Here is a 13,450-nt window from a genome sequence, read left to right as displayed (position 1 = left end):
TATTGATTGTCACTATAAACAAATTGTACTAATTTAAAGATGTGTCATTAATACAAATGTATACTGTTTAGCAGTTTAAGTAAAAATGCCAATCTGTTTTCTGATGTGGCACCGGAATCGCACAGCTTCTTGATTAAGCTTTGAGGCAGCTTTTGCCAAGGCATTATCCTCATTACACACTGAATAATTGATAGTTGACAATATGCGACATTTATTGAGCATCAGCAATGTGCTAGTTAGTTTACAGAGCACAGAACTATCAAGGGGCCCTGCCCAATTGGCTCACTGTCAAGATGCAGTCTGTCATTTGCTAAGTCTTCCATGCTTGGCAAAACTAAAAGCAAAGAAAGCATTTCAGGAGATTCACTGTAGAAGTGAATGGGACCAGATTTTTCTCCACAGGTAGCTCTGTGGGCGTCAGTATTAGTTCCATGGGAAGGCAATCTGTTCCTATGGCTCTGGTAATCTCAGAAGATAAACTTGGTAATGTCGTATTGGTTTGAAATAAAGGCTCTTGTCATTTAATGATCGTCTTCTGCTATAACCTGTAGTTGAGCCTTCACCAGTGTCGCTTTCTCAAACTCAAAATCTAAGAGTGTCTGTTTCAGCCTTGTGCATGTAAAAACAACAGTGGGATTCTTCAGGGAAAGGCTTAGTGTTTAACGGTTTAAAGCATTGCTTGAAATTCCTGGATCCTTGAGAGAAAGATGGGAGACTTAAGATAGAGCAGAGAGATATGGGAGAGGGCCATGAAAACTGAATGCCATAATAAGAAGTGGATAGGGAGTGGGGAGGGTAAACAGTATTCTTTCTGAGTTCTGGATGAGAAGGTTGAAGAAGTTAAAAGGAGAAAATGCAAGATGCATAGCAGCTGGCTGTGAATGGAAGCAATTACTTCTCACTGATTGTTGTAGGGTAGTTGTGTTAGTTTGTTAGGACTGCCATAACCAAATGCCACAGACTGACTGGGTGGTTGCATAATAGAAATTTATTTCTCACAGTTCTGTGGGTTCAAAGTTCAAGAAGTGTTCATAAGTTTGGTTTCCTCTGAGGTCTCTCTTTTTAGCTCCGTTTGGCCATTCTCATGCTGCGTCTGCACATGGCTGCTTCTTTGTGTTGTGTGTGTCTCTGGTGAATGTGACCTAATCTTCTCTTTTTATAAGGACACCAGTGATATTGAATTAGGGCTCACCCTAACCATCTCATTGTAAAATAATTCCTTCATCAAAGGCACTTTCTCCAAATACCAGACTCATTCTGAATTATTGAAGGTTGGGATTCTACATTTGAATTTTGAGGGGACACTTTGGTTCAGAACGTAGAATAGAGAAGGCATTAAATTGCAGGCATTTTTTGTTTCTCCCTACTCTTGACTCTTGTTTTCCATAACAATTAGGAATATTGGGATGTTTGACAGAGAATATTAGAGGGAAGGAAGAGCCATAGTGAGGGTCTATTTACTGATGGCTGTTTTTACTTTGTGAGATTGCCTTTCTCTCTTGGATGGAACAGAGATTTAAGAAAGACAAGAAGCCTTTCCCACAATCTTCCCTCTCCATCTACCCTGATTCAATTTCCTTCATAGAAATTCCAAATTTGTGAAATTATTTGTATTCCTGCCACTTTCAATATATTGAGGTTAATGTACAATTTTGTTCCCATTCCCACTGAGATTAACCAATAAGTTGATAGGTAATTTTTCATGGAAAAATGATATGTGAGGGCAGGTACAAATGGGCAATATTGAGTTGGGAAACTTGGCAAGTGTTGGTTTCATTTTTAGGAGATTACTCATAATTCACAAATTTCTCATAAGCCCCAAAACAGATTATATAATAAGCCTTAAAAGAAGTATTACAGTCACTTTTGTTTATTATCAGTTGTAGTATATTTCTCATGTGAGCCTGAGAATATTATCCTTCAGACTACCCAATCAAACTTGGTGCGTAGTCCAAAGCTTTTGAAATTATTATCCCCATACAGAGAATTCCTAGAAGGGATTTTTATAGAGCTTTAACTTTTAATAGAGGTATAATGCTTACAATGCCCCAGGCCCTTTTAATGCCCCGTGCCCTCTATATAAGAGGGGTATCATATTCTCCACAGTTACCATCAGATTTTCTGCTCAGGATTAATGATCCTTTGGGTCACTTAAGATGAAAATTATAGTGTTACAAAAGGTGAGCTTTGGGTAGACAAGTGAGGAGGGGAAGTTCTGCAAGGGAGAATGAGAAAAAGGAAAAGAAATTATAAACCCAGAAAGAACAAGCAACACTGGGACTCAGTCTAAGAAAATTAAAGATATTGTGCGTTCTGAATGAGATACTGGCACAAAGATAAGTCCCTCATGGAGGTTGGGATATGTTTGTGCACCAGGAAAAGGAGAAAGAGAAAAGAGGGATAATCATATGATCGGCTCTATGTTATTCTATCATGCATCTCTCTGTCATGAAGAAAGTTTTGAATTCCTAAGTTGGTAAAATAATGTGGGGCAAAATTTAATAAAGCTATCCAAGTACCTTGAACTTGGAGAAATCATGGCATACACCTTTCTAGGGGAAATTCTGCCAGTGGGAAATTGATAATATTAGGAGTATAATTGATAATACTATAATAATATTACCTCTGGAATTCAAAGAGATTTTTTTAAAATTATTATTATATATGTCCCCTTCTCCACAGGGCCCTGGATCCCATCCAAGCTAGGAAAGTCCAGCCAAGCCTCTGAGTCAGAAGAGCAGGGTAACATCAGCTTCTGACTCGGAACTTCAAAAACTACTTACTGCCACATTCAGTCCACGCTCAGCAATTCTCTGTCACAACCTATCATTTTTCTCCCAAGTGAAATGAAAGGCTTCATGCCTCATTGAAGAAATTTCAGGCTACAAATAAAAAGATGGAGTGTTGGGCCGAAGAAGGTAGGTGGTCCCTGACATCACGTCACAGGCTCCTTTCCTTTATATGTTGTATTTTTTTTTTTTTTACTTTATTGTCATATGATAATTATGGTGGCACAGAGGTAATTAAAACTCAACAATATAATACATCGAACAAAAAGCTATTCCCAAAAAGTGTTATGTAGCTTTGGTTACACACAAACACCAAGCCTGCTCTGCAGTTCTTTTGTTAGAACAGGCTTTGAGCTTATCTCCAGTGACAGAGTTCTGGCAATTGGACATGGGAGTGATGTGACAATAGTAAGAAACAACCAGTGAGCAATTTTATTAAAACAATAGTTTATTTGAATGTCTACAATAAACCAGGCGTTTTTCTAGATGTTGTTGTGGTATGATATGAGGTTAAGATAATATAATTATGGGTAAATAATTTTCCCAGACAGAAAAGTATCCTTTGAAGAACATACAGGACAATTTGATTCATTTAAAAGTTCTGCAATTTGAGTTAGGAAAGAAATTTAAAGAGATATTTCTTTTTGCTACAGCAGGAAAAATGTGCTTATCTTTCCTCTTGGAATTACCAGTGATTCATTCCGTGTCCATAAGTGCTGAGCTCAAAGGTCAACATGCAGATCTTGCTTACATGCGTGAGGGTTTTTTCCCACCTTTGAACTTTTTAAAGCAACTTTTATTACGTAGTGCCCCAAAGTTCAATGTGTCTTGTTTTATCAATTTGCATTCTAGTAATGCTTCACAGTTGGCTATTTGCAATGGTTCTTAAAAGGGTTATGCTGAAAAGAAGAAGTAAATTTGATTGAGATTTGGACACATTATTTTCCCTTCATTTCCCATGGACAAATCCTGGGAAATACAATTATCAAAACCCCTGTATTGTCTTTTCAGATGGAAGATGGAGCATAATTCTTGGAAGTCAAGACATACCATCTCAGTTCAGCATTGGACATCAGTATCTAACTGGGGGTTCTGTGAAGAAATTTTTCTTTACATATTTTTGGCCAATTTTGAAAAATACTAACTTATATCCACAAAGTTTGCATTTCTCCATCTATTTACCTCTGTTTCTATCTATCTCCTGGTATCTTTAACTGGATTCTTTGATTTCTGTGAGTGTCTTAGCTTTTTACTTCAGAGGCATACAAGGCTCAATAACTTTACTAACACTTTCCATAGCTCAAAATTATATTTCATTGAAAAATGACAGCCTATTGTTAGCTACTTCCATGGAAGACAGAAAATCTATATATTTATTTTAACTGAATTGACAATTTTCTACTACTTGGTTGTGCTGTTTAATGCTAAATCCTGCCACACCAAAAATGAACTCATGCTCTTCTAATTCTCAGTTTGATAATTTTTTTTTTTTGTGACTTGCCCAATATTCTCACCTACAATGCCAGGATTTAAAGCTTAAGAGCATAGAGTCACCTTTGCCCTTTTTTCTTTTCTGCTTTCCTCAGACCCCAAAATAACTGTATCAAGCCACCCAAATTTGTATTCTGCCCATATAATTACTACTGTCTGCTGATCCCTCTGTTAGTCAGCTTTTTGTTGCTGTTACCAACACCTGAGCAAAACAATTTAAAGGAAGAAAGATCTATTTTGGCTCATGGTTTCAGGTACTTCAGGCAATGGTCAGCTTTGGGCCTGAAGTGAGTGAGGCAGAATGTCATGTCGGAAGGGTGTGGTGGAAGAAAGTTGCTCAGCTCATGATAGCCAGGAAGAAGACAGGAGAGAGTCCAGAAACAAGGAATACCCTTCCAAGGCACCTGCCCCCCCACAGCAACTTAATTCCTCCCACCCTGTCCCACCTACCTACACTTTCTATGGCTTCCCAATAGTCCATTCTGCTATCCATGGATTAATCCATGTATGAGGTCAGAGCTCTTATGATCTAATCACTTCCCAAGAGCTCCACCTCTGAATATTGCTACTCTGGGAGCCAAGACTTTAATGCATGATATTTTTTGGGGGGGAATTCCAGAACCAAATTGTAACAATCCCCATTTCAGAATGCTTGCTTGACTGATAGTCAGACTCCCCTGTCCCATGATCTGACTTCCACTTCCTTTCTAGACCTCTCTAAACTTGCACCCCTCTGTTCCTACCCTACTCTGTACCCCATGCTCCAGACATGATTTAGCTACTTACTGAATTCCCAGGCAGACTCATGTTTTCCCTTGTTTTCAACTGAGCCCTCTACCTAAAATGGCAATCCCAATTCTATTTACCTAACTAGTGTAAATTCATCTTTCAAGGCATGGTTCCAATTTCATTACAACTATAAAGCACCTCTCTGCTTGAAGCCCGACTTCTCTCAAAGGACCTATAACACCGTAATGCACTAATTGATGTCTTAAAAAAGCCCATCAGTGTGGAAGAAATTGCGTATTGCCTCCCTTAGTCTCCTTGCACTTTCTCTCTGATCTGATTAGAGAGATTGAAAAGCTAGAAACTGCATTTGGATGCCTTAGTACCATCTAAATCCTATCAATTATGGTTGTACCAACTTCTGTGAGAAGACATTGGATGCATTTTCCCCTTTTCCTTTACTTCAGTGCTATCTCTCCTTCTCTTTCTTTTTTGGTGCTTTGCTGCCCACATGCAGGACACAGAAAGGAGTGTTGAAAGGCAATGGCCAAATTTTGCTGTCCATCACCAATAAGTTTCCTCCCCAGGAAGTGAAGAAGCTCCAGCAGTGGAATCAGCAGACTGCTGCCTTCTACTCTGCTGCTTCCTGATGGGAGTCTGAGTTCAACTGTCCAGTGGTGGGTCCCTCATTTGGGCGCTTATTCCCTCCCAGAGGTTTTGTGCTTCCCTGTATTTTATCTCTTTGCACCTTACATACCTACAATGTTTTTTTTTTTTCCTACACTGAATCCTGATATGATTTGTTTCTATTAAACTATAACTGCTTTGAAAGTAAGAACAAGGTGTTTCTATTTTTAAATTCTTATGGACACAGTGGACTTTCTTCAAATAAATGACTGATTCACTGAATGAGCCAATAATGACTGTAAATTATGTATCACACTAAACATGAAATTCACCCTGAGACACAAATCCCTTTTCTAACACTCTTATTCTTTCCTGGCCAACCTGGTCTCAGGCTCTCCTGTAATTCAGTCTAATGATTCTAGTTGTTACACTTTGTGCAACTATGTTATGTATCGTTCTCTACCTTCTTGTTCTGAAGGCTGCTCCTGTCTACAATATCTTCCTTCCTCTCTGCCACCACACATTCACCAGTATGGGAAAGAGAATACCTAAACATCACACTCCATAATAAATACTCCTCTGCTGATGTCAGAATTGATGGAAAGAAACTATGTTTTTTTGGGGGGGAATGATGGTTTGCCTCTCTCAGAAATAGTTTGGGCTGTAGGTACAGGAAAATACAATTCTAATGACTTAAATAAGGATTAATTTTAAATATTGTTTCATTACGAAAAACCTGGAACTTTGGGTTAGTAATTCAGAAAGGTTTGGGATGCCTTCATATGACTCTCTTGACTTTTCCCTCATGGATGCAAATGACAACCAAAGATCCAGGTATTGTGCTTGTTTTCAAGATAGAAAGAAGGGACTCGGAGCCAGCCCTGTGTGTGCCTTTATCAGGAGAGCAAAGGCCTTCCTACAAGCCACTTAGTAAATGACTTTTGCTTCTATTTCATTTATGATATCCTAGTGGCCATCCCTTACTACAAAAGTCCAGGAATATAAGTTTTCAGCAAGTTTTCCTTTGTGAAGGAGAGAAAAGAGTTGGGAATGACTGTTGGATTATCTGACTGGAAGGCAACCATATTTTCAAAATCACGCAGTACTTGTGGCATTCTTTTGGAAAGCTCTAGGCCTCATATTTTCCAAGTCTCCAGAGGTACTTATCACTCTGCCGCATACCTGGGTGTAATGAAAACCTCACCATTGTGGTACATGGAATAAATTAGAAGAGAGGAAAACACATTACCCACACTCAGTCTTGCATGAATGCAATAAAATGAGCAGGAAGGTCATATGTTGCTTTCAGAGACATTTTACTCTTCTCAATTGAGCATCACTGGTCTCTTTCAAACATCAACAATTTAATAGCATTCACTTTCTGTGTTTATTACAATATGCTAAGATTATTATTTAATTCTAGTGCTAGGTATATGGCATACCAGTGCAGATAGTTGGTAGATTCAAACACTAAATTTTCATATTTATAAACTTTATCTCAATTTAAATATGAAGAGTAATGAAATGTTGGTTCATACTTATGTCAATAAAAGGGAAAGCGTGGTTTGAAAAGTTTAAGCCATTATTTATGACTAGAATGTGTGTGTGTTGCAAATCTGAAATGTTTAGTTAGGAAGAACTGAAGAGTCTCTTATCCCAAATTGACTCTCCTTAGAATCAGGATCAACCATATGATGATCAAAGGGCATTCTCATTTTAATTTTCCCTCCCTGTCATTAATGTAGTATTTTTGTCATGAAATAATGTTGAAATGAATCTTGAGGGAGGTGAGTCAAACAAGAAATCCCAAAAGCACATCTTGAAGAGGAGTGAGTTTGTCTTTTTTGATGGGAGAGTGGCTGAACAGAGCTGAAATAGGGAAGGGGAAAAGGCTTTTGGTGGATTTGTGCAGTGACTCTCCTGCCTCTTTTTTAAGCATAATCTAGTGGATTCTCCTCAGTGTCTGTCAACCAGGCCAACCCATACTGCCTAGTGCTTTGGGGCTGGCCACATGCGGTAGGAAGGCTCTGTTCAGATTATTAGAAGGAGTGCTTCTGGTATAATCACATCCTTCCCTTTGGTAGAAATTAGATATTACAACCTCTACTAATTACAGGCTGGTGGCTCTGGTGCCCTCCCAGAAGCAAATTGCTTTGAGATAGCAGCTGGAAACTGGGGTTATAAAATAAATCCAGAAGAGGCTTGTCAAGCTTTTCTTGCCCATAAAATGAAAATAAAATATCATATTTGTGAAGTTCCATGGAAAAAAAATTGGAAAGATAGCTTAAGTTGCTTAGTAATGAGAATTTTGCTATCAAAACACCACCATAGCAGCCACTGTTAAAAACAAAAATGCAATCAGGAAAATTACTTGAAATGTTTATGTTTACTTCCAGTCTTCAAATTAAAGTAGAACATCATGTTCCTTTGGGTTGCCATTCAAATTCTCTCTTCCTCTCCTGATTCCTATAAATGTAGTAGCTGATAAATTTCTCTCTTTTGAAGTAGAATGACTCCTCCAAATTTAACATTTTTTTTCTTTTCTGAGAGCTTTCTTGCCTGTATGAAGCCCGAAATCACAAACACATCTAGTTCAAGTTCCCTGTAAAATAGATGCTTCTTTCTGACTTTAAGACTATCCTGTGGGGCTGGGGATGTGGCTCAAGCGGTAGCGTGCTTGCCTGGCATGCGTGCGGCCCGGTTCAATCCTCAATCAAATAGTTATAGACATTGAATCAGAGTTTGACCTCTTTTTAGAGGTTGGCTAGGTCAACTATTTTCCCATCCCAAATAGGATCTTTCCATTTAGCATCTTTGACAAATTCTATTTCAGCTTGGATTTTGGTGACTCAGAGTAGAGTTTTAAAAAAATGTGGATAGCTACAAGGTGGAAAGAGGCCTCTCTCCACCTTGCACCTGTCCAGTTATGTCTTTTGGAACATTACTGAATGTCTAGTCCTTGAGCCAAGTCAACGCATCAAATAGTTGAATGTCAACCAACAGGTGAAGATTTAGTGACCCATGCAGATGGGAACAGCTGTTCTCATAGAGGGACAGACAAGCCTCCACATTGCAGCTAAGTTCAAATTCTGTTCTCATTGTCTTCAGCTTTTCTTTCTGGTTTATCTCTTTTTTTCCTTTTCTTTCTTCCAAATGGCAGAAGCATGATTAAACTCAAAAGGCACAGTAGGGTAAGCCGACTGCACAAGCAAAGAGAAACTGCCTATTTATCCAACAGGAGCTCACAAAATTTTAGTTTTCTGCAACACAAAGCAGATTCTCTACGTTCGTGTGTGTGTGTGTGTGTGTGTGTGTGTGTGTAATTTCTGATCAAATTTTAATCCCACAATTTCCAACCAGAGAATGACTGAAAGGGACAGCAAGAAGAACAACTGTCTAGGAAGGTTATAAAAATCTCAATTCCTGAGAAGGGACCTAACTCTGATGCCTTATTTTCCAAACAAAGGACTCAAGACCAAGAAACTAAGAACCTGGCCAGATACCTGAATCCACTGCGCAGGGTGAGCTTTGCGCCGCGGCCACGGGGGGCGCTGGTGTTTGCCCACCCGCTGATCCGCGCGTGGGCGTGGGCGTGGGCAAGGACTTGGCGAACAGCTGCGGTCAGGCGTCGCTGTCCCTCGGGCTGCGCAGGTCGCGTTCGAGGACATGAGCCACAAGTATGCTACGTTGCGTCGGGCCCAACTCCATCTGGATTTCATCCATGCCAACTCGTGAGTGCCTAGCTGGGGTCGGAGAGGGGTAGGGTCTCCACGCAGTGGGGAAAAGTTTTGTCCCTGTCGGAATCAAATACCTGATTGAAAAACCAAAAGAACTTGGTGTGGTTGATTTATGGATTTTTTTATTTGTGTTGTATATGTGTTTCTAAATCATTGAGCAAGGGATAAAGATGTTGATATTCTTCAATTAACACCAAGTGGTAGAAAGGCTTCACACTTATCTTTGAACGAAACTATTTAAGTATTGGTCAGCAGGACGCTTAATTCTACCAATTCTGCCTGCTGCAGTCTGACCCCCACCACAATGTAAAGATCCAAGTTACCTTTCAAACACAGTAATTTGCATTCATTGATTTCAACCTCTTTGGTCTCCTGAGGTTTCCAGAAACCTCTGTGAAGATAGGAATCTCACTTTTCATCTGTTATTCTGGCACTTTTTCTGCTCTTTCCAGGCCCAGATGCCTTTTTGGGCTTCTCACCAGGCGTTATTTGGGATACACTGTTCATGGGAGTGCTGTCCCAAGGCCCCCTAGTGGATGCCTGAAATTGGGAGTCATACTGAACCGTGATAAATTTATAAATTAGGTACAAAAAGAGATGAACAATCACTAATGATAAAATAGAACAATTTCAGCAACATACTTAAATTATGAATTGTTTATTTCTGGAACTTTCCATGGAATATTTTTGGATGGAGATTGACCAGTAACAACTAAAACCACAGAAAGTGAAACCCTGGATAAGGGGGAACTGCTGTGCTCAGATTGTAGAGGCAGGTGATGGGAATATTCCATGTCATTTGTTGGTTCTAATAGTGCAAAGTATAGTGATGAGTGCTGTGTAATTCCACAGTGGTATGTCAGTGTTTGGGAATCTTTTAGTAATTTGTGTTTACTAAAAGTAGCAGCTGATAGAATGGATGTATCAAAGTAGAAACCACAGAAATGGAGGAATAAAGAAGGCCAGGGAATGCCAGCCTTGTTATGTGGGACAAACTGTGTAATTTTAAGATAATAGAGTAAAACAAGCAGTATCCAGTAATATTTAGTTTTTATATCTCTTTGGAGAATGACTTCTAGCTGGTGATGGTGGAATAAATACTTAAAAGGTGGCTGGAGTAGAAGAAAAATGAAGAAATAGCAGTTCTGAGTGATTTTAAGAAAAACCATAAGTCCAGTACTGGAATGACTGTGAACTTTATTTTGGGAAAGTTACTCAGTCTCCATTTTGTATCATTTCTGCAGCTATTACTTTCCAGCTTCCCTCTCCCCTGAACCACTCTGTGATGCACACTTCTCCAGCCTCTCTCCTCCTCTTTTTTTTTCTTTTTTTGAGATACTGGGTATTGAACACAGGGAACATAGTCCTGCCACTGAGCTATGTTCCAGCCCTTTATATATATATTTTGAACTTTGAGACATGGTCTTGCTAAACTGCCTAGGCTGGCCTTCAACTTGTGATCCTTCTGCCTCAGCCTCCCGAGTTGCTGGAATTGCAGGTATAGACCATGGGCCTCTCCAGCCCCTTTTCAATTGGTGAATATTAATATTAAAAATAATACCTTTTAAAAAAGACAGCTGCATGAAGCAACAAAAAATCAGGTACAAATTGACATCTTCTCAGCTGTTCAGATAAATGTTGGTTTGAGACTTCCATGTATAAAAGAGAAGTATTTTTAAAATATCTGCTTTGCTTCAGTGGGCATTCCGCCTACCAAGGGTATGCTTTCTCTAAATGTGTCTTACATTCATCCATTTCTCTTTGACTCCACTGCCATTGACCTTAGGGGAATCCACCACCATGTCTTCTAGACCACCCTCCACACAACCTTTTTCTTTCTTTTTTTTTTTTAAATTTATTTTTTACTTGTAGTTGGACGCAATAGCTTTATTTTATTTATTTATTTTTATGTGGTGCTGAGGATTGAACCTAGGGCCTTGCACGTGCTACCAGGGCCTTGCATCTTTGCATCTCCTGTTCTTGCTGGAAGGTTTTCACTCTGTCCCTGCAAGAGACCAGGTTCTCATCCTTCAAAGATCAGTTTAAATGTCTTCTATCAAGAGAGGTTTCCCTGGGCACCCTGCCCTCCCCCAGCAATTACTCTGTCCCATTATTGCTGTGAAGAAAGTATTTAACCACCACCTGTGAGGTCATCATTGTGCATTTACTTGTGTTTTTTACATACCCCACCACCTTGATCTCCAAGGTAGCAAAGACCCTACCTGTACAAATGGTTACAAGGTGGGTAGTTACAAAAACTCTTGAATGAACTAATACAAAAACTCATATGGCATTTTTGGTCTTAGTTATTACAATGACTTTCACAAAGGATATGTATATATCGAATTGTTGTGTACTGAGTCATTCAGTATACAAATTTTAAATTCACTAGAAGGGCTGTGGCTTAAAGTGCTGATTTTATAAAACATGTCACTTATATTCTCTTTTATAGAGTATAAGATTTTTATACCAGCTTTGTGTGTGTGTGTGTGTGTGTGTGTGTGTGTGAGAGAGAGAGAGAGAGAGAGAGAGAGAGAGAGAAGAACATTTTTTTAAACAAAAGCATTATTTAGTAATTTTTAGATTTTTTTTAATAAACTTTAAAGCTGACCATACTCAAGAGACCTTTCATTAGTATCTGTTTAAAGTTTAAAATCCCCCCAAATGAAGACACATGCATGTACACACACACACACAGAGAGAGAGAGAGAGAGAGAGAGAGAGAGAGAGAGAGAGAGAAATGTAATTTTTAAAATAAATTTTAATTTAAGGTGTTGTCTTACGTCCTGAGGTGTCTGGAGATTTAGACATTGAAGTTGATGCTTTCTCTTATACAAATGGTAAATGGGTTTCTTGCTTTTGCAACCTGCTTACTAAACATAAAAAGGAAAGTGCAAATATTGAATTTTGAATTTTCCCTTGATGCCATGATAAGGTTGCTAATTGAAATAGCCACATCAGAAAAGGAAAAGCAAACTTGGAACCGCTGAAAGCAACCTATTCACCCACAGATATCCCTTTAGCCTTCCAAGTGTCATGAGTAGTGCAGGCTGTTCACCATGTTCTTTCACCAAGCAACTGGTACTGAGGGGTACAGGAGCAAGGGACTACATGTAATCCATAAGGTCATTTAAAGAGTAGGCTTTTCATAGCTGGAAAGCTTCTACAGAGATATGGAGATTGGTAGGGTGAACAGCAGCCTCCTGCCAATTTCTTAGCCAACCAATGGAACCCTGTGGCTTTTTAGTAGATTAAGCTCTTGATCAATATTGCTCATTATTTATTTGGTATTAAGTAATACAATTTTAATGAAACTTCTTTAGAAATAGTACTTGAATATGTACTTGTAAAGAAAGTTTAAAACATGAAAGTTTGTTCCTGCAACAGTAAGATCCTCAATAGTCTTCATTATATTAGAAGTAAACAACATACTTTGCAAATGAGATCTTACCTTGGCTTTATGATATAGTATGTCCTTCAGAATCTTGGCCACGCTAAGCACACTATTTCTGGAAAAAATTCAACATTGGTTGTCTAGAACTGGGGAACATTTGTGTGTTGAGTGTCTTAAGTTTGCCCTGATTTAACTTCCTGTTTTCCCTTTCTCTCTTCTCATCAGCACAACCCACAGTTTCCTTTTTGGAGCTCTGGCTGAATTGCTGGACAATGCCAGGTAGGTTTACCTATGAACAAAGGCTGTTGTTGGAATTCCATGACATAAATCTAGTCCAGTTATCTTTGAAGATAAAGATATACTGTCATTTTCCCCCATTTAGAATGTTTTGCTCGATTTCTGTTTTAGTCAGCTTTTTTTTTTTTTTTTTTCTGCTGCTGTGACTGAGGAACCCCACCAGAACATAGTAGAGGAGTAAAGGTTTATTTAGAGGCTCGAAATCTCAGAGGTCAATCCACAGCAGCAGGCTCTACTACTCATACGTCAAGGTGAGGAAGGATATCATGGCAGAAGACTGTGTCAGAGGGAACCAGCTCACAAGATGATCAGAAAGCACAGAGACTCCACTCTCCAAATACAAGATGTATACCCCATAGCCATGCCTCCAATGAACCATTTCCTCCAAC

At 39.0% G+C, this 13,450-nt stretch overlaps 1 protein-coding gene across 1 annotated transcript in view; it reads left to right on the top strand.

Moving 5' to 3' along the window:
* Window positions 1–9,299: 9,299 nt before the first annotated feature.
* Morc1 (MORC family CW-type zinc finger 1) overlaps window positions 9,300–13,450 on the top strand; it is a 162,442-nt gene continuing 158,291 nt past the window's right edge. The window contains exons 1-2 of the mRNA XM_026395006.2: window positions 9,300–9,364; window positions 12,990–13,043. Coding sequence (XP_026250791.2) covers window positions 9,300–9,364; window positions 12,990–13,043 — 119 coding nt within the window. The remainder of the gene's footprint in view (window positions 9,365–12,989; window positions 13,044–13,450) is intronic.

Source organism: Urocitellus parryii, chromosome 2 (assembly GCF_045843805.1).
Source record: "Urocitellus parryii isolate mUroPar1 chromosome 2, mUroPar1.hap1, whole genome shotgun sequence".
NCBI classification, from domain to species: Eukaryota; Metazoa; Chordata; class Mammalia; order Rodentia; family Sciuridae; genus Urocitellus; species Urocitellus parryii.
This window is presented reverse-complemented; position numbering and strand designations above follow the sequence as displayed.